This window comes from Mesoplodon mirus (assembly GCF_964341445.2).
Source record: "Mesoplodon mirus genome assembly, chromosome: 6".
NCBI classification, from domain to species: domain Eukaryota; kingdom Metazoa; phylum Chordata; class Mammalia; order Artiodactyla; family Ziphiidae; genus Mesoplodon; species Mesoplodon mirus.
The window spans coordinates 101735542-101753992 of NC_138982.1; the positions used below are offsets into that span (position 1 = coordinate 101735542).

At 38.2% G+C, this 18451-nt stretch overlaps 1 protein-coding gene across 4 annotated transcripts in view; it reads right to left on the reverse strand.

Moving 5' to 3' along the window:
- The window catches only part of EPHA6 (EPH receptor A6), a gene marked incomplete at its 5' end in the record, with an annotated part of 845284 nt that overhangs the window by 34146 nt on the left and 792687 nt on the right, over positions 1-18451 (reverse strand). For all 4 annotated transcript variants that reach the window (XM_082625310.1, XM_082625308.1, XM_082625309.1 and 1 more), the window contains one exon: positions 2564-2713. In XM_082625310.1, the coding sequence (XP_082481436.1) occupies positions 2564-2713 (150 nt within the window). The remainder of the gene's footprint in view (positions 1-2563; positions 2714-18451) is intronic.

The window sequence follows — 18451 nt, forward strand, 5'->3', positions numbered from 1 at the left end:
TAAAATCAAACTCCTAGCATTTCTTATCTTCCTTTCTTGCTTTTTTCCCCCAAAGCAGTGATTATCAGGTTACATATTATATATTTTACTGATTTACTTTGTTTAAAGTCTGTTTCCCTCTTGCTAGAATATAAACTCAATGAGGGCAAGAGATCACTGGCCCATACACTGTGAACTAAACCACCATGAAAGAGGCAGTTATCCCCTCTTCTCTTCTCCTTGCCCATAACGTCTTCTAAAAGGTTAATAGAATTGTCTTCTAATATCACTGTCAAAGCACTTACTATGTGATTCTAGGGAAATCATGTCACTTCTCTAAGCCTCAGTTTCATAACCAAGTTCAACTCGGGTTGGACTAGATAATCTTTATGGTCCCTTCCAGGTGTAACACTTGTTTTCTGTTGTATCTCCGCTTCCTGAAACAGAGAAGGCACCCAATGCATATTTTTTAATGAAAAATGAATATATTAGTACGGTAGTACTTGTATACAATGTGCAAATAAGTATACATGTGTCAGTTGTGAATGCTCAAGAACTTTTTACTGGCAAGGATGTATTATTAGTAAAGTTTGGAGTCCTCTGAGTTAGGCAATTTTTTATCTTACGTCTGTCAGGAAACAGGTTAAGACAAGGATTAATGGAGTACCAGTTAAGGAGGGTACTTGACCTGAGGGCTCTTCTGTGCAGTGAAGACTTTAACTCATTTGGAGGAGGACTTTTTAGTCTAGAGATTTGCTTGAATGGCCTATTTTAGTCATGTCAAAGTAGGACAGGCACGCAAGCATTATCTTGGGTTAAGAGTGGAGCAGGAACTATGGTGACTGAATCCAGGGCTTCTATTACCTTGGATAACTGGTGAAAGAAAGATGAATTCTTTCTGGGAGAGAAGGGACGAATTTCTGCTTCTGGGGTTCAATTTTAAGAAGAGCTGGAGAGGTGGTCACAAGTTGCCCCAAACAAGGCCCAGAGACAGGAAAGAGCAACGAGCTCCTTCAAATAAAATTCGCTGAAAGACAGTAAACTCTAGGCAAATGACCTGGATCCAAAAAGTCTAAGTGTTGGGAGTGGAGGAAAGGCTGCTGATTATGGCATACTCTGTACTTAAGGGCAAATGTTCTGCAGGACCGAGCCACCTGGCTTTGTGTTTTTTTTTTTTTTTTTTTTTTTTTTTTTGCGGTACGCGGGCCTCTCACCGTTGTGGCCTCTTCCGTTGCGGAGCACAGGCTCCGGACGCGCAGGCTCAGCGGCCATGGCTCACGGGCCCAGCCGCTCCGCGTCACGTGGGATCTTCCCGGACCGGGGCGCGAACCCGTGTCCCCCGCATCGGCAGGCGGACTCTCAACCACTGCGCCGCCGGGGAAGCCCCTGGCTTTGTGTTTTGATGATGTGCTTTAAAGAGCAAGATTGAGCAGTGTTTTATGACCTTGAACCTGCTGCCATGTAGGTTTCTGGACCTGGTATTCTCCACAGAGTCAGTAGGCACCCACAGGACTGAGCAGGACTCAGCTTCTAAAGTAACACTCCAAGGCAGGGAGAAACAATAGCCATGGTGAGCTAACCAAAACCCAGTCTTCTCTGTGTCTGGCATTCAAAAAGGATAGACCTTCTCTGTCACTGAACAAACCCTTAAGATACTTGGACAACTTGAGGTGGGGGTAAAGTAATGAGTGTGAGGTGTGGAGGGGAGGCTCAAGCAGTTGAATGGAAAACAGAGAAGAGATGTGACAGGAGTTGACTGTGTTTAGGGATTTCCTATAATCATATAGTCTTTGTTTCCCCTTATGAACATTCAGGATCCCAGTAGAGCTGACTTCCCATTGCCATTGTCTCAGAAACCATTAGATACTTGGAGGAAGCAAACGAGTAGACAAAGTCTTAATTCTGGGATGAGGGAGTGGGATATTAAAATATATTTGCAGCTCCGACAGCACATTTACTTGCATTGTCAGGATACTAGCATATTTTGACTACCATCTCTACTACCTTGGACAGTCTACAGAGGTCAAATGTGTGTTAACTACCCTGTTCTACAGTTTTATTAGCCACCAGGGTAGTTTTTACAGATAAAACGGAAACAAAACAGATTGCAAAGAGGGTCATGTATCTCAAAAGAACCATACTACATGACACATATTGATAATACATTGCCTGAAAACATTCAATCTTTTTCTACTAAGGAATATCTAGTCTAAATTAGTTTGCTTTTTACAGTGGTACGTTAAATTGCTCTAAGGAAGAAATGAAAAGTAAACATGATTCATTGTTTTTTGTCACCTGTAGGCCAAGGCTATTGCATAAGCACAGTCACACTACCTTAGAGTGATATATGTGGAAGTATCAGATGTAAGACATAGATCAGGTACTTACGTGACAAAGTCCATCAGCTGGCCCTTATGACACCAAATACAGCTCAGAGTGAAAGGCTGCTCAAGTTCGGCCACAGACCCTGACAACTCTCAGGAAGATAAGGGCTAATTTGAGTGAGGGCAAAAGGCATATTTCCCCATCAGTGCTAATATGTCTGCATTCATAAAATGGCAGTTTAACTATGGGTGGCACTTACGTCTTGGTTAGACATTTCCCAGTAAGGTCTCTCTCCATAGGACATGACCTCCCACATGACAATGCCATAGCTCCATGCATCACTTGCCGAGGAGAATTTTCTGTAGGCAATAGCTTCTGGGGCTGTCCACCTTATGGGTATTTTCCCACCCTGGAAAACAAATTGGAGACTTTTTCAGTTGGGTCACAAGTGTATTAAAGATTGAAGTGGCATTGCAATTAAATATATTTTATTAGAAAGACCTAAACACTGCATGATAGCATTGGCATTTTAAACAAAAATAAAAAGAAACCGGAATAATGTTAAAATGTCAGAAATATATTTCCTATAATAGTTATTCAGTGAAAACAGCTTTAATGGGAAATAAGTCACACTTCAGAAATATTTTATTTCATTCATTAGAGAAATTTATTTTCACTTTAGAATCACACAATTAAATTCACTATCATGCCATTTGAAGAATGTTCCAGATTATAGGACATTAAAGCTAAATATCATTCAACATTCATTAAACATTGTATTGCATGTATAAATAATAATGATAATAAGTTCTAACTTAATTGAAGTCAAATGGTTAAATACAGAATTGAGACTTTTCTCTAAACAATTTAACGTTTATCAGAACTTTATTTCCTTTCCCTTTTGCTCTTTTTCATCTGCTACGATTACGTTTCTTTGAAATTTAAAAATCCTTGAACATTATACAAAAGCCCCTGAAAAAGATATCTTCCTTAGAACTCTATAGTCTATATTTTTGTTCTACGGTCAAGTTAACATTTGAACATATTAAAGAGACTAAATTGCATGAATTTAGTCTATACTGTTCAGGTACTAAAGTCTGCTATTGCGTTATACTTATTTTTTATCAACACATTACATTTTATCTCTCAAAACGCTCCATAAGTCCCTTCTTACTGTAATGACAAGAATAAAACTATTTACGCATTGATTTACAATTTTTGAAATCTGCAGCTCTGAACAGCAAGTTGAGCGAAGGAGAGCAACCCTGGCGCCACTAGATGGCGGAAGAGTACAACGAGCGGCTCCCAGACGGCGGTCTCCTACCCCGCGGAGAGGGCTTCTGTTCCCAGCAAATGATATTCGACAGTCAGAAAACCCACCACGATGGAATTGTTTCATCATTATCAGCACTTGCAGGACCACATCATCTGATCACCCGCTGTGCTCAAAGTCTGGTGTTAGGGTGAGTGGGGTGGAGGGAAATAAAGGGTGCATTCTCTGGCTCTTGAGGAATTTAAGGCGAATATCTTTAAAGAGGAAGCCGTTAATCGAGTAACCGAAACACTACTTATTTAGTCATCTAAATGCCACTTACTTGAAGGGAAAAGAGATTCACCCGAAATAGGAATAATTAAGTTTCACAAGGCAAATGAGAACATTAACAGAACCTCACTTTAAAGACCTGTGGCAAGGAATTCTTAAAAGGAACCTTGGGGAAAAATACCTTGAATTCAGTCCCCTCCTTTTACAGGTGAGCAGACTGAGCCCAAGGTTTAGAGATTTAGACTCTTCCCCACACTGTTAAGCACATGGTGTCAACTAATGTTATCATAGTAGTATTGTGTAACATTGATATAAAGATGCAAATATTTCAGCATAGGGGGAAAGTTGGGCCAAACTAACTTTCATGTTTTAACACAGAGTATCTATAACCATATATCACAGTAGTATAACAGAAGGGAGCCTGAAACCTGGGGTTTTCACCTTTTGGGGCAGCACCAAATTAAAAGCAGGAAGTTAAATGTGCAAAGTTGGTGATGGAAGTTTAAGAGGGTGGTGAGTTCGGGATGGGGAGGATTCATTCTTAAACCCGAAGCAGAGTTGCCAGATAAAATATAGGACCCACAGTTAAATTCGAATTTCAGGTAAATAACAAGTACATTTTTTTTGTATTAGTATGTCCCATACAGGAATTATTTTTTGGTATAAGTACCTCCCAAATATTGCACGAGACATAGTCATACTAAAAAGATATTCATTGTTTACCTGCAATTCAAATTTAACTGGGCATCCTATATTTTTATTTACTACATTTGGCAACCCTTAACCCAGGGCATTAAAAAAATTCAGAAATGGGAACATTGTAAATGATCCAACAGAACACAGTGTTCTGAAAAAACTAGGTGGTCTATGCCGCAGGAGGGACAAGGCTACTCCGACTTGTATTTGTGCACTCTCACTGCAGCAGCCTTTGTTTTAGTGTGTGTTGTGGCTGAAGCTCCTCAGGCTTGTGGCCCTGCTTTTTGAAGCCACTTAAGTCAGGCTCAGGCTTCTTTCAAATATGGAAGCCACACTTCCAGAGGATAAATACCAAATCTGTAAATGTGACCTCAGAGCAGATGCAAGAGCAGCAGTCTCATCGAGCATTTCTGAATCTGGATATTTCTTGGTCTCTTCTGGCAAACAGTACGTGGAAGTGTGACTTGCTAGTCTGCTGGGCTGTTCCTTTGCTAAATAAATCTTTGTGAGTTCTATTGAGACAGGCTAAAAAACGGAGTTAAGGGTTATTTTATGTGCATTCACTTATAAATGACATCTCATATAAATGAGTCACATATAAATTTATATTTCCTATAACTTGGTATCGCATATAAATGATAACTTTATCACTTTCCTTCCTAAGATTTTACTTTTTTCCTCAAGAGGAAGATATTACAGAATGTTTTATTAATAAGCATTGCTACATGTTATGGACTGAATTGTGTTCCCCCCAGAATTCATATGTTGAAGCATTAACCTTCCATGTGACTGTAATCTGGAGCTAGGGCCTTTGAAGAGGTCATAAAATTAAATGAGGTCACGAGGGTGGGCCCTAATCCAATATGACTGGTGTCCTTCTTAGAAAGTGAAGAGACACCAGAGGTGTGCAGGCACAGGGAAAAGGCCGTGTGAGGACACAGCAAGAAGGTGACCACCTTCAAGCCAAACAGAGAGTCTCAGGAGAAGCCCAAACTGCCGATACCCTGAATTTGGATGTCCAGACTCCATAACTGTGAAAAATAAATTTTTATTATTTGAGCCACACAGTCTATGGTATTTTGTTATGACATCCCTAACAGACTAATACACTACCCCCATTTAAAAAATCAAAATTTTTTCCCTAAGATGAGCAACCATGCAAAAAGGACAGTACATCTTTATTTCAGATTTTTTCCCCAAGTGTCATATTGTAATGGAAAGTGAGTTAGAATAAATCTTAAAATATTAAGTATGAAAAATTGGCGCAGAAGTTTTAATGTAGGAGATACTATTCTCATTAACAAAAATGCATGGTAACATGAACCTGACAGTATGCACAAACTGCAATAATTCTGAGCATATATGGGATGGAGATAAGAAAGCATTCAAATCTTTTTTTCTAATGGGAGGATCTATACTAGATATAGTTTATATCTAAGTGCAAGATGAGACAGAAAGGAAGATGTACTTAAGAGTACTGTATGGTCTGTACTGTTTTTCCTACTTTAGAGGAAACTCCTACTTTAGTTCTTTAAAAAAATTTTTTTTTTTAGTTGAATGGACCAACAAACTCCTGTGGCTTTATCTCATCTACTTATTTTTGCCCATGATCTTGAATCATAGACAGAGGTAGTGCACTAAGGTACTTTTTTTTTCCTCAAAGCATTAACCACCAGATGTTTGTTTCAGGTTTCAGGAATGAACAAATAGTACTTTAAATTTGAAATCGCAATAATTGGAACTTTACATGTTGCTTGGCCATATGTTTGTGAGAAAAAAGAAGTTACCAAAGATACTAATCAAAATGGCTGAATGTAACTCAAATGTCTTCTCAGTTACTAATACCCCCCTTATGCAGCAAGCTTAATCACTTAGGGAACATAGGAGAAACAGGAAGTAAGCAAACTGGATATCACTACTGAGAAGTTTGTTAGCAAACCTTTTTTCTGTTTTTCAAGTCATATCCAGAGCTTGATTTCTAATAACTAGGTAGGGAGATTGTAGCAGAAAAAGTGCTAAAGGGGGAAGCAGGAGCCCTGTGTGCCTGTAAACTCTATACCCCTCATGGAGTTGTATTCTAGTTGTGTTTAACTCACATCTGAGTTTTAGAACTTAATCCTCTAATCTTCAGCAGAGGGAACAATCAATTGAAATATAGTAAGGTTACAGAGGCTTAATACTAAAACCAAATGGAAAAATTCCATTGAGAAAGAAGAATACAATAAAAATCTCATTTCTCATTCAATGGATTTGATGGTTATCTTAAAGGCAAATGGTTTGAATAGACACCAATTTGCCAGCAGACTTTCCTTTTATTTCCTCCATCTATTGCTGTAGTACCCAAAACTCCAATGAGTATAAAAATTATAGTACAGAAAACATATATACCATGCTTAAATATTAGTTTAAGGAATTTCTAATGGCAATTTTGACTAAATAATGTTTTTCCTTATGAGCTTTAAATTCTAAGTGAAATGCAGCTCTACCATAATCCATTGTGTGACCATGGGCAAGTCTTAACTCTGAGTCTTTTATTTCAGATATACAGAATGAGGGGACTTGATTCAATGATCATAAAATAGTAAACTATAATGAGTTTTAATATTTGCCTACAGTGTCTCAGCTCAGATTATATTGTAAGGAGATAGGCCATATGAGTTGGTACCTAAACTGTGTGAACAGATAGCCTGATGACAGATAGCAAAGGAGACAAGGACACTCTTATATATCCCAGGTCAATGGTCACAGTGATCATCTTGAGTGGTGAGGAAGAGTTAAAATAACCACTTTTGTTTAAGAAGGCAACAGCATGAATAATACCTTTTAGGAAGGTATGGGATGGAACCAATATATTGCCATTTTTCCTTTTTTTTTTTTTAACTCTTAATAGGTTAAAATACTGTTAATGAGTAACCATTAGTTATTTGGAAAACTCATTATGAGGAAACTTAGTGAAAGAGGCATTAATGTGTTTCCCGAAAGATCACTTTACATTATACTTTCTTGTTAGTGGGATTATCTGTGGCAGAGTGGCCTGGGAGCGCTAGTGGGGGAATCAGCATTTTGGGGTATTCTGCCTCAATTTGTTACGGTGTCCTGGGAAGTCATAGCAAATCACAGAAAGATCTCACAACAGAGTAGTTATACAAACAACTCTCATTAAGGGAATATTCTTCTTTCTCTTGAGAATTACTGATCTTGAGAAATAAACCCGTCTCTGAGCATCTCTTTGTAGTTTGTATTCCCAAATCAACAAATTAAAATATTATAATGCACAAATATTATCTGGTGCAAATCTTTTAAAATGACATCCCCACCCCCTCTCAGAGGGGCATATACTCTCCTCCTTCACTGAAATTTGCTGATCTAGGGCAACTTTGGTACTTTGTGAAGTTTTATGCTCTTCTGAAATATGGGGATAAAATCTGTCCTTCCTTGAAGAAATACTGAGGACCATGATGCAATGAATTCTTTTGTAAAGAAGAAAGCTTCTAATATTTTGGCTTCTAAGTATAATTGAATTCTTTTGTAAAGAAGAAAACTTCTAATATTTTGGCTTCTAGGTATAATTTATTAAGGGAATTAAATGAGATAGTACAAATGAAGCATCCCTTAGCTGTCAAAACATGGTAGGCGCTCAGCAAACATTATTTGTCTCCTTAATTCATGTATTTAAATTTGTCTTATTTTTGGACTTGCTTGGCTTCCAGCCCAGACCAGCATCCCAGTTCACTCATCTCGAGTCACTGAGCCACCCCCTACAGTGTCCAGGCTCAGGGGTGATCTTCTCAAACCAGAGATACCAATTCTGCTGAGGGACAGGCTCTGACTCAGTTCCTATAATCTAGACCTTGTCTTGTGCAGTTTGAGGAAATCTGTGTATCTTGGTCCAGTGAGTTTGGTCCCATGTCTACGTTCCTGCTATTGCCCCACCAGTGACCTTCCAAGACTGAAGACATACCTCATTCCTCTTATTCTTTCATAGGTAGAATTCTGTCATCAAAGAACATTATCTATGGCTGAACATTATCTATGGCACCCAGATTTCTGCCTACAGATGGACCTGCCTGATAATGATTCTCTCTGGATTTCTTTCCTTTTCCTGGGTGTTTCCTCTTCTCTTTGTAGGTACAAAAAGGTACAAACCTTTCCCCTCAAAAATGCACATGTAGATACACACAAGACTTTGCATCAGTATCATGGGATTCATAGGTGTTAGACTGAGATACTTTTGCTATAAGCAAAAGACTCTTTTTGGCATAGTATTTTTAAAATGTTAAATCATTGGTTGTGACTTAAAAATAACCAATTTTTATAGGATAACCAGTACTGTAGAAATCTATGGTAACTATCATTGTTTTAGGCCACGAACATATGAAATACACCATTTTAACATTTGTATGTAAAACAAAGACTTCTGAATAGTTGTTTCTTGTTCCTGTGTGGGTATTCACTGAGGTCTCAGGGTCTTGGATCTTATGAATCCAGAACTCACAAACTGTTTGACCTTAGCTGAAATAGGCCTGCAGTTAGGTATTTCATGGCTAAGTTTTTTTTTCAAGTGAATCTAAATGCCTTTAGACAGGCCATGGGCTCTCCAGAGCACCACCACGCCACTCTATTATTTCACCAAGTCTTTCATCAGACACACTTGACCTATTTCCAGTGTCCTCTTGGCTCCTGCAGGCATTGTGGTTCCCCTGGCCCTCCTCTAACTTTAACCCAAACTCCCTGTTCTGATTATGAAACAATTATCTACTTCTGAAATTTACTTACACTGTGTTTTTCATAAGGAATAGGACAGGTGAGAAATGACTTCAAATAAACATGAGTAGCTAACTCCTCGTCAGCTTCGTTTTCCACTCTCTAAAAAAAATTCTTAACTATGGAAAGACTTCTCATTTTTCTCGCCTCATACCATCTACCTAAAACTGCAGTCCATTTTATTCACTGTCTAAATGTATAAACAGCTCAGTGAATGCTAATTTTTTTGTTCCTTTAATGCAGTGGTGCTTATCATGCTGTTCAAAGCCTCAAGAATTAGAATCCTTTACCTGCTTTCTCTTAAATTGCTCTCCCTAAAATAATTCACTGCCCTCTATTTCTCAGTACCCTCTTTCGATGAGACTATAGTTGCTACATCATTAAGTGAATAAGACTATTCTGGGGGATATCTGTTAAATGAGATTTTCTTCTCCATTTTATAAGGTAGATGAAGTAAGACACAATGTTACTATCATGCGAGAATTAATCATACACATTATTATGAGAATTGTCATTGTATCTGAGTGTAGATAACCACTGACAGGAAAGGCAATTAAAAAAACCAATCTATCATTCATTATGATTTTACAAATATACTGTATGGTAAGGTCCCAAGAGGATAGCTGATACGAACAGAGTTAAAAATACGACTCCTACTGTTCTCTGGACAGTAGCACTCTTCCCTATGTCACCCCTCTCTCCTCTCTCTCTCTCTTTTCATTTTAATCCAGTTCTTCAGAAGCCTAGCTAACCCCCTACTTCTTCCCCTGTGTACTTTAATGAAGTTTTCTTAAAGTTTTCATCTATAGTTTTTATGGCAAAGACCTATGGACATTAGCATAGAAGTAATAGTTTTCTAAAAATGTCCCACATAAATCATAAAGAGGAATAAAGGATTAATTATTTTGGGCCATTAATATTGAGACATTTAATACATTAAACACTAATATATAAAACAATAATATAATTCTTTATGCATATAACACTTGAGTGTTTAAAGGCATTTTTATCTGAATAGCCTCAAACTGATGTATACCAGTAAAGAGCAAATACTTTGCTTTCTTATCAGTTGTCCGGTGAGAATAATAATAATAAAAAGCACTGATTAATACTTATACCATCCATCTCCATCTACAGTTGGATGCTATTTATTTGGGGAAAAAATTCAGATCCCGTCTTTAGGAAAAGAGATTGCATAAAATGAGGTATGTCTGTATTTATACTAGTATTATTTGGAAACCCTGTTTGAAAACAAATATTCAGAAAGGATGGACAAAGTGCTTAGGACTCCGGGGCATACACAGTGGTAACTCTCATAAACCCAGGGGTGCCTCCTTTGGAGCGAAAGTGTACAATGTGGAGTGAGAAAGCGACTGTGAAGCAAAACCCCTGGCTTCTCATCTCTCTTTTTTCTGTAATTTGTCGTGTGATCTTGGGCAAGTTGCAGATTCTCTGTAAATTGAGGGGTTGGACTGTGTGATCTTGCAGTTCATGTAACGTTTAATACTCTCTGATTTGTCAAAACACGTAATACCTCAGTGAGTTAAAACAGAAGGGACCACCTCCACTTCTGCCTGAGGAAACGTAGCAGAAAGGGTTAGTGCCAAGCTCAGTTGCTCCCTGTGTCACTGTTATGCCCACAGGCACCTTATACATTAAATCAGACTCTTCTTGACAGATCCACAGTGCTCGGACTGAACATATCTGAGAAGCAGGTCTTCTCTTGTAGCTGTTGTGTGCAGTGTTGTGCTATATCAGTTCAGAGAGGAACCGTGACCTCAAATTACCCATTTTCAGAAAGGCTAGTTCTGAGTGTAACCTGAAGAGGTGAGGCAAGATGACATAATGACATCTTTAGGGGCAGTCTGTTTGGGGCCAGCTACTCAGACCGATGAACACTCAACAGAGGAGAGGGCACAGTCTTCTGAAAGACTGAGAGAGCTTTGCTCGGTGGGAAGGACAAGGCTGAGGGGCTCACATCCAAAGGTGGGTAAGAACTTGAGAAAAATCTGGAAGTACCTGGAACTGGAAATACCCAAACAAGGTTTAATGCAAATAAATTCTATTTTAAAGGTAGACTTTGGCTGAGAGAATAATTAAAATGCTAGTATTCCCAATAAGTTTAAGTTTTAAAGTTGGGATAAAATGGTTAAAATATGGAGAACAGGTTTCTTTTTTCTTTTTTTTTTCTTTTTTGCGGTACGCGGGCTCTCACTGTTGTGGCCTCTCCCGTTGCGGAGCACAGGCTCCGGATGCGCAGGCTCAGCGGCCATGGCTCACGGGCATAGACGCTCCGCGGCACGTGGGATCTTCCCGGACTGAGGCACGAACCCGTGTCCCCTGCATCGGCAGGCAGACTCTCAACCACTGCGCCACCAGGGAAGCCCAAGAGAGAACAGGTTTCTTATATTTTCAGGTTCTTAGTAGAGCAATTTATACAAATCTTTGTTCATTCCATTGTTCCAGCGTGGAATGCTGTCTTGTCAGTTTTTTCTCTGGTGCTATTTTGTCCATGACTGAAGTGATTACTTCTCTTCTGCCTGCCTAAAACACCCAGTGTCTGTTTGCTTCATTTGGCACTTACCAACACATACCTTCTATGTACTCTTTGGCTTTTTAAATTGTGAATGTATTGTCTTCCCAGAAAGGTTATAAAAATCTTGGAGGGGCCTTTATTCTTCTTTGTAATCTACTTTATAGTATTTAGCATGGTGCTTTGATTATAGTAGGAATTTAATGATTATTTGCTGAGGGGAAGACTGGAAGGGATGAATTAGGCATATCAGGTAAAATGAAAAGCACAGTCTCGGAACCATACTGTGTAAGTGGAATTCAAATTTCCCTTCTTCGTTCCTTCTTAGTCATCATTACGAACTTGGTTAATGATAAGGAAAATAAAGCAAATTTCCCACTCGAAATTTTCAGTTGATAAAGGGCATTGCCCAGAGAGGTGCTGAAGGTGGCATGATCAAACATTTTTTCAAAACACATCTCACATGCCAGGGCTTGAGTCACAAAGACATCCTCCCTGTCCTCAGGGAGATCATGTTACAGTAGGAAAGACACCGACATAAACAAATAATGGCAGCACAGAGGGTAGGGGCTCTAACAGAAGTCTGTACAAGATGCATCTGGCAGCAAAAAAGGAGGGTCAGCTGTTTGGGATGGCTATGGGGAGAAGCAGAAAAGCATCATAATAAAGGTAATGTTTTCGACAGAGTTAGAAGAAAAGTAGGAGTTTGATGAGTGAGACAAAGAGGCCAGGGCCTCCTTTCAGAGAGAACAGTGAGTTCCAAGCACAGAGGGGTGGAACAGCATAATATGTTCCAGGAATTGCAAGTTGCCTAAAATTGCTGTCCATTAGAGTCCAAGGAGGAAGCCAGTGGCCGTGAAGTTGGAAACATCAACAATAGCCATATCACTGAAGGCTTGGTTAGACATTTAAAACGGTAGGCAATGGGGCTTCATAATGGCACCATAACCTGAAATGTGTTCCTAGTAAACAGGATTTTACAATTAGGATGCAGCTGTCATGGTTTCTGTATGCAAAATTATACACAATTTGGTTTGATTTGTTTGTTTGTTTTCACCCTAATTTTGTTGTGGCTTAAAGATCTGCATCACCTGGTAAAAAGATGCTGTAAATAAGTCAAAAAAATTTTTTAAGTATAAGAGATGACAGGGATCCTAAACGTCTTTTTTGACCTTTTGCACTAAATGTCTAATAAAAAAATGAAATTACTTTTAATTTTGGCAGAATCACCTGCAATAAGTGTGTGCCACCATGCGTCATACCAAGCAGGTTGAAAGGTCTAATTTTACTTGCATAACATATTCACTGTTTTACAGCAGATTTTCCCAGTGAATAAATTTTGGAAAATCAATGCTTTTAGAATAAGCTTCCAGCTTGTTTTGCTCAGGCTTAAATATATCATTTGGGTTCTGAAGGCTTGTTCATTGTGGACAGCAGATGGCTCTGGAGGACATCACTGGAATGCTGAATGGCATAACGTGACAATACGGATGTACTTGCTACAGGTAGAATGAAGCAAGGAACCATCTCTACCACTTTCAAATAATATCACAAAGGCAAAGTTTTAAATGAACGAGAGCCTATCTAGTTGTGGGTGGGGTCTTTTTAGAGATCAACTTGAACTTTTATGAGCCCTTTCCATTTTACCTTCAATGTCTCCTCGTTCTTTCTTATTTCACTCTGTACACTCTTCTCGACTTCATTTTTTCCCCTTCTTTTGTTCTCTACTGTCCTGTTTTCTTTTACTGTTCTTGCCAACAAATATTTGTGGTGTGTTCAGAATACAATTTGAACTTTGACTTCACTTGATTCTTTGCTATTTTTTTCAGAGCTTAGAGATGAGTCTGAGCATAACAGATACTCTATTAATATTAAAGGAGTTGGAGACAAAGCATAAGATCATGACAGTGCTTATCACCTAGTGGGTGACACATATTAAAGGATGCTATGAAATATGATAGATGCCATGATAGGGGAGAGTCAGGGAAGGCTTTCAAGAAAAAATGATGTCTAGGCTTGGACCTTATGGAAGATTGGAGTTAGATGAATAAAAGAAAGGAGGTCAGGGATGGGGGGAGGAAAGACTGGTCCAGGCAGGGAAAAGGGCAGGTACACAAGAGGGAGTAAAACAGATTTATAGGTACTGAGAGAATTCGAGTGCAACTGGAGAGTACAGTGTGAGATGAGGGAGTGGGGAGAGATAGAGGCTAGAGAAGTGAGCAAGGCAGTGATCACGAAGGGCTTAAAGATCATGAAGGATTCCTAAGGCATTTAAAGGATCTGGACCTTTTCTTTTGGCAATGGAGAGCCATTGAAAGACTTCAAGCAATGGGGTGATCAAAATAGGGGTTTTGTTTTGTTATTTTTAGATCACTTTGGCTGCACTGTGGATGGGGGATAGGGGACAGATAGAGGCAAGAGCAGAAACAGGAACGTCTTGCCATCTCTAGGAAGTTAGTAGCATTACTCAATAATCCTATAATAGTCACATACAGCACCAAATTTTTATACATTAAAGACATCTATTTCAATTTCTCTGATTAGTTATTTGCCATGTTCCAGAGAATGATAGGATGACATTTACTCGGCTTAACATATCTAAATGGAGAGTCCATATTAATTATACATAAACAAAGTTGAGGGAAGAATATTAAAAAACTAATTTTGTAAAATTCTCAAGGACTATCCTGAAGCATCATTTATACACACTTTACATTTATGTATTAGGGAAAATCCTCTAAGGACCTGCTAATTAGACTAGGAAGATTTCTTATGATATGTAAAATTAATAATGCCATGTTTAAAAACATTCTACCTTTTCCCTATTTAATCCATAGTGATTTTTGTGTGCTTTAGTCTATATTAAATTCATAGTTTAAGCAGTTTATCTGAAGGGAAGAAGGACAAATGTCCAACTTTTTGGGTTTTTTTTCTCACATATATATGTATACTAGGTAGAAGAAAGAAAATTCACTCAGAAAGGTTGTTTTTCAGTGTTGTCATTTATGAAATTCTATAGGATCAATTTTTAGTTGTTTTTCCCCTTCTGACAACAAATTTGCTCAGGGAAAAAGACTTCACATGGGCTCAGTGTTATACTCCAGAGAAATAAACTGAAGGTCAAGTTTCTGAAGCAATTCAAGGCATCAAAAACAGTGGTTATGGTTACCATAAGCTTCATCCATCATTTAAGCACGAAAGAAGATGATTTATTTGATTGTTTTTTTGACATGGTGGTTTTCATCTATACCCTTGGTTTTAATTTTATGTTTTGTTTTGTTTTTTAGTTCACTGATGATTTTAAAGCCAGTGTTGGTTGGAAAGCTTTATGTGATGTGCAAGTTGCTATGTATTCAGTTCTGCTTGTCATATTATTGCTCTAGATTGTGTTTTTGACATGGTGGTTTTCATCTATACCCTTGGTTTTAATTTTATGTTTTGTTTTGTTTTTTAGTTCACTGACGATTTTAAAGCCAGTGTTGGTTGGAAAGCTTTATGTGATGTGCAAGTTGCTATGTATTCAGTTCTGCTTGTCATATTATTGCTCTAAGTAAACATCTTTCACAGCATTAAACTTGTTCTCATATCTTTCTGGTAAACAAAACTGAACTTAAAGCACAGCTCTGATAATTCAGGAAGAAAATATCTACATGTAGAAAAATACCTGAGATGTTAAACCCAAAATACTATTAAAAAATATAACATCTTAATTTGCAGGAAAGCTCCTTTCATTTGAGGATGTCTATGCTCATATTTTTCATTTGAAACATGAGCTTGGTCATCTCCAATTAGTCTTGGGTAGGCTTTTGCTAACAGTCCACAACCAGAACGATTTGGCCCAGTTTTACGTTATTGACAGGCTCTTCCCCAATGGCTTCTTCCTGGAACCTAGAGGAAGTTTCATGCCAGCGTTGAAGTGCACTAGCGTCGCTGTCAGCAATGCTTCCTCAGGGCTGACTGCTTTCTGTCTGACTTCAGCCAGTGCTGTCAGTCTTTCACTTTCATGAGCCCTAAAATGATTCCACCCTCCCTCTCCTAAGTATCTCTTAAAAAGGAAAGATCAACTTTTATAATTCAAGGAAAAAGAGACATCTTACATTTAGTACAGTGGGTGCTCACGTTGATGATGATAAAATGGGGATGATAGCTTAACTGTATTAAACTTGGATATCTTCATTTAGGACATTTTAGTTTGAAGAGAAAGTCCTAGAGGTTTTAGTAGTTCACTGTGTTAAATGATGGAGTTTATGATCTAACTGGTTAAAAAACATAATGTGATTCAATCAACCCATGGGTGTCAAAGCCAGGATGACTTGCATGCCACTGTCTAAAAGTATAACCATTGGAATGACAATAATAAGAGAAAGAGTGATTAGGTTGCTGTACCCATTATGTCACAGAAAAATACTAAAAACTCATCATTTTTAGGAATTATAATAAGAACTATATTACATTTAAAATAATGGGAAAAAATCTACTTCTAAAAGTTCCTCTCTTTGCTTAGATTTATGTCAGGGCTCTTAGGGTTTAAATTTTTGCTGAAACATGCTGCGACTCTTCTTGGAAGCATCATGTTTCTAAGAAAAATTCAAAACTCCACACTTTTATCCCTTTTCTAAATATTCATCTATTTTGAACAGATGCTTAGTTTCCAAAATTATTATGGAATTTAAATATTGCATCCATCTTTTTTTAAAATAAAACTTTCTCATTTTGTCCAATGGAAAATTTCAGTAAGTAATAAAAAAATCCTCATTAGTGTTTCCCTTGTACCAAATCACTTCAGCAGTAAAGGAGAAAAGTTTTCTCTATTCTAATACACTGATCTTCACAAAGTTTGAAAGATAATAAAATATCTCATAAAAATGCATATCTTTGACCCTCAAAATCTGTGTAAGTGAAAGGGGAGTGTATATTTCTGAATGCTAAAATCTGTACTACAATCATATTTTCTTGGCAGGCTGATTTAAGGAGCTCTATATGACAGTCAAGTTATACTATCCTTGACAGTACAACTGGGTGAAAAAGATTCAGATCTGTTTTTATATTTAATTGGAGTGTAACGGTCAGGCTGTCAGAGTAGGATACTCTTGCCAGCTGTCAGGATGGGCTACTTTGAGAACACTGAACTAGGAATGTAGATACTTTGCATTATTTTCAACTTGACACTCAATTTATATATTTGGGGAAATGGCTAGGTATCTCTACAGAATATTTCTACCACTTATCATTTAAGGAGTTGACTGCATCACACTTGATCGGGGATGGGAAAGAAGGAGGAGGGATTACACATAAATGTGAGTGTCAAATAAGTATAAATTATACTGTACAACAGTCAAGAAGATAGGTAATCATTATCAGACAAATACAAATGGTAATATTAAATTTTACTATTTAAAATGAAATTATATATGCAGATGGTCTATGATTGTGAGAACTATGTTAGACTATCAAAATACACAATAAACTATAGAATTTTTGTATTTGTTGCTAGTCTGAAATATATATTAAATATCAGATATAATAAGTGCTCAATAAATTTTTGTTAAAAAAACATCACTAGCTGTCAGTGTACTCTAATTCAGGAAAATTAGTAACTGAATGACTTGTCTGGCCCTTTAATCTGATTCTCTGCCCTCATACCCTCTGATCTCCTCAAGAAGGAATACTCAGCCATCATTAGCATACAAGCTCTTTCTTAAGCTCTGGGGCCACTACCACCCCCATACAAGGACTTCTTGACCCTAAAATCCATTAACTGTGACTAGCACAGGTTGCTTGCCTTCCTGGACTACCCTTCATGACCTGCTGCCAGATGCTCTGGATACTATGCTCTGCTCACCAACAGGGAAACCCTTTTCTTTACCCTATGACACAACCCACCTGTCTCCTGGCCTTTGGCCTGTGATGTGGCCTGTGCGAGGTTTCCTAACATTCTTTCCTTCCTAATGCCTTCTGCACTCTTCTCCCTGCTGTGTGAGGCCTGGCCTGCCATGGTCTACCACTAATGGAATACTGGCTCTGAAAACCCACATCTTTTCACAATTGTTTTTCTAAAAATCCATTTGTTGTGGTTGGATTATAATATGCAGTACTAACTATTTTGTGATATTGAAGAAAATTATATATATAATATACATATTTGTATGCATATCTTGTATACGTGTATTGTGTGTGTGTATGTTTGCATTTCTTTTTCCTCTATACCCCACACTTAGATGTTGTCGTATGTTAAAGGAGACGGTTCTTTCTTAGTGGCCTTGACTTTTCATATTCTGTTCAGCTGAGTTGAAGAAGCTGATTTCCTAAAAGTTTCATAAGTATAAGGGAACCTCTCAGCTTCTGTCAGTTTCATCTGCCTCGTGGACCATTGATGCCACCCCTGAGGGCTGACTGGGCCCTTGCCTTGGGAATGCCAAGTCCACCTCCGTGCATTCAGTTCCATCAGTGATAGGCTCAGAATTTGTGACTTCCACCACTCTGGACTCGAATGATACACCACACTGAAGAATGTGAAACCTGACATCTCATGTGGTCACTGAAGGTGCCAGTTCACTCAACTTGGAAGCACGGGGGAATTAACTCAGAATACGGTGAACACTGGCCAACGG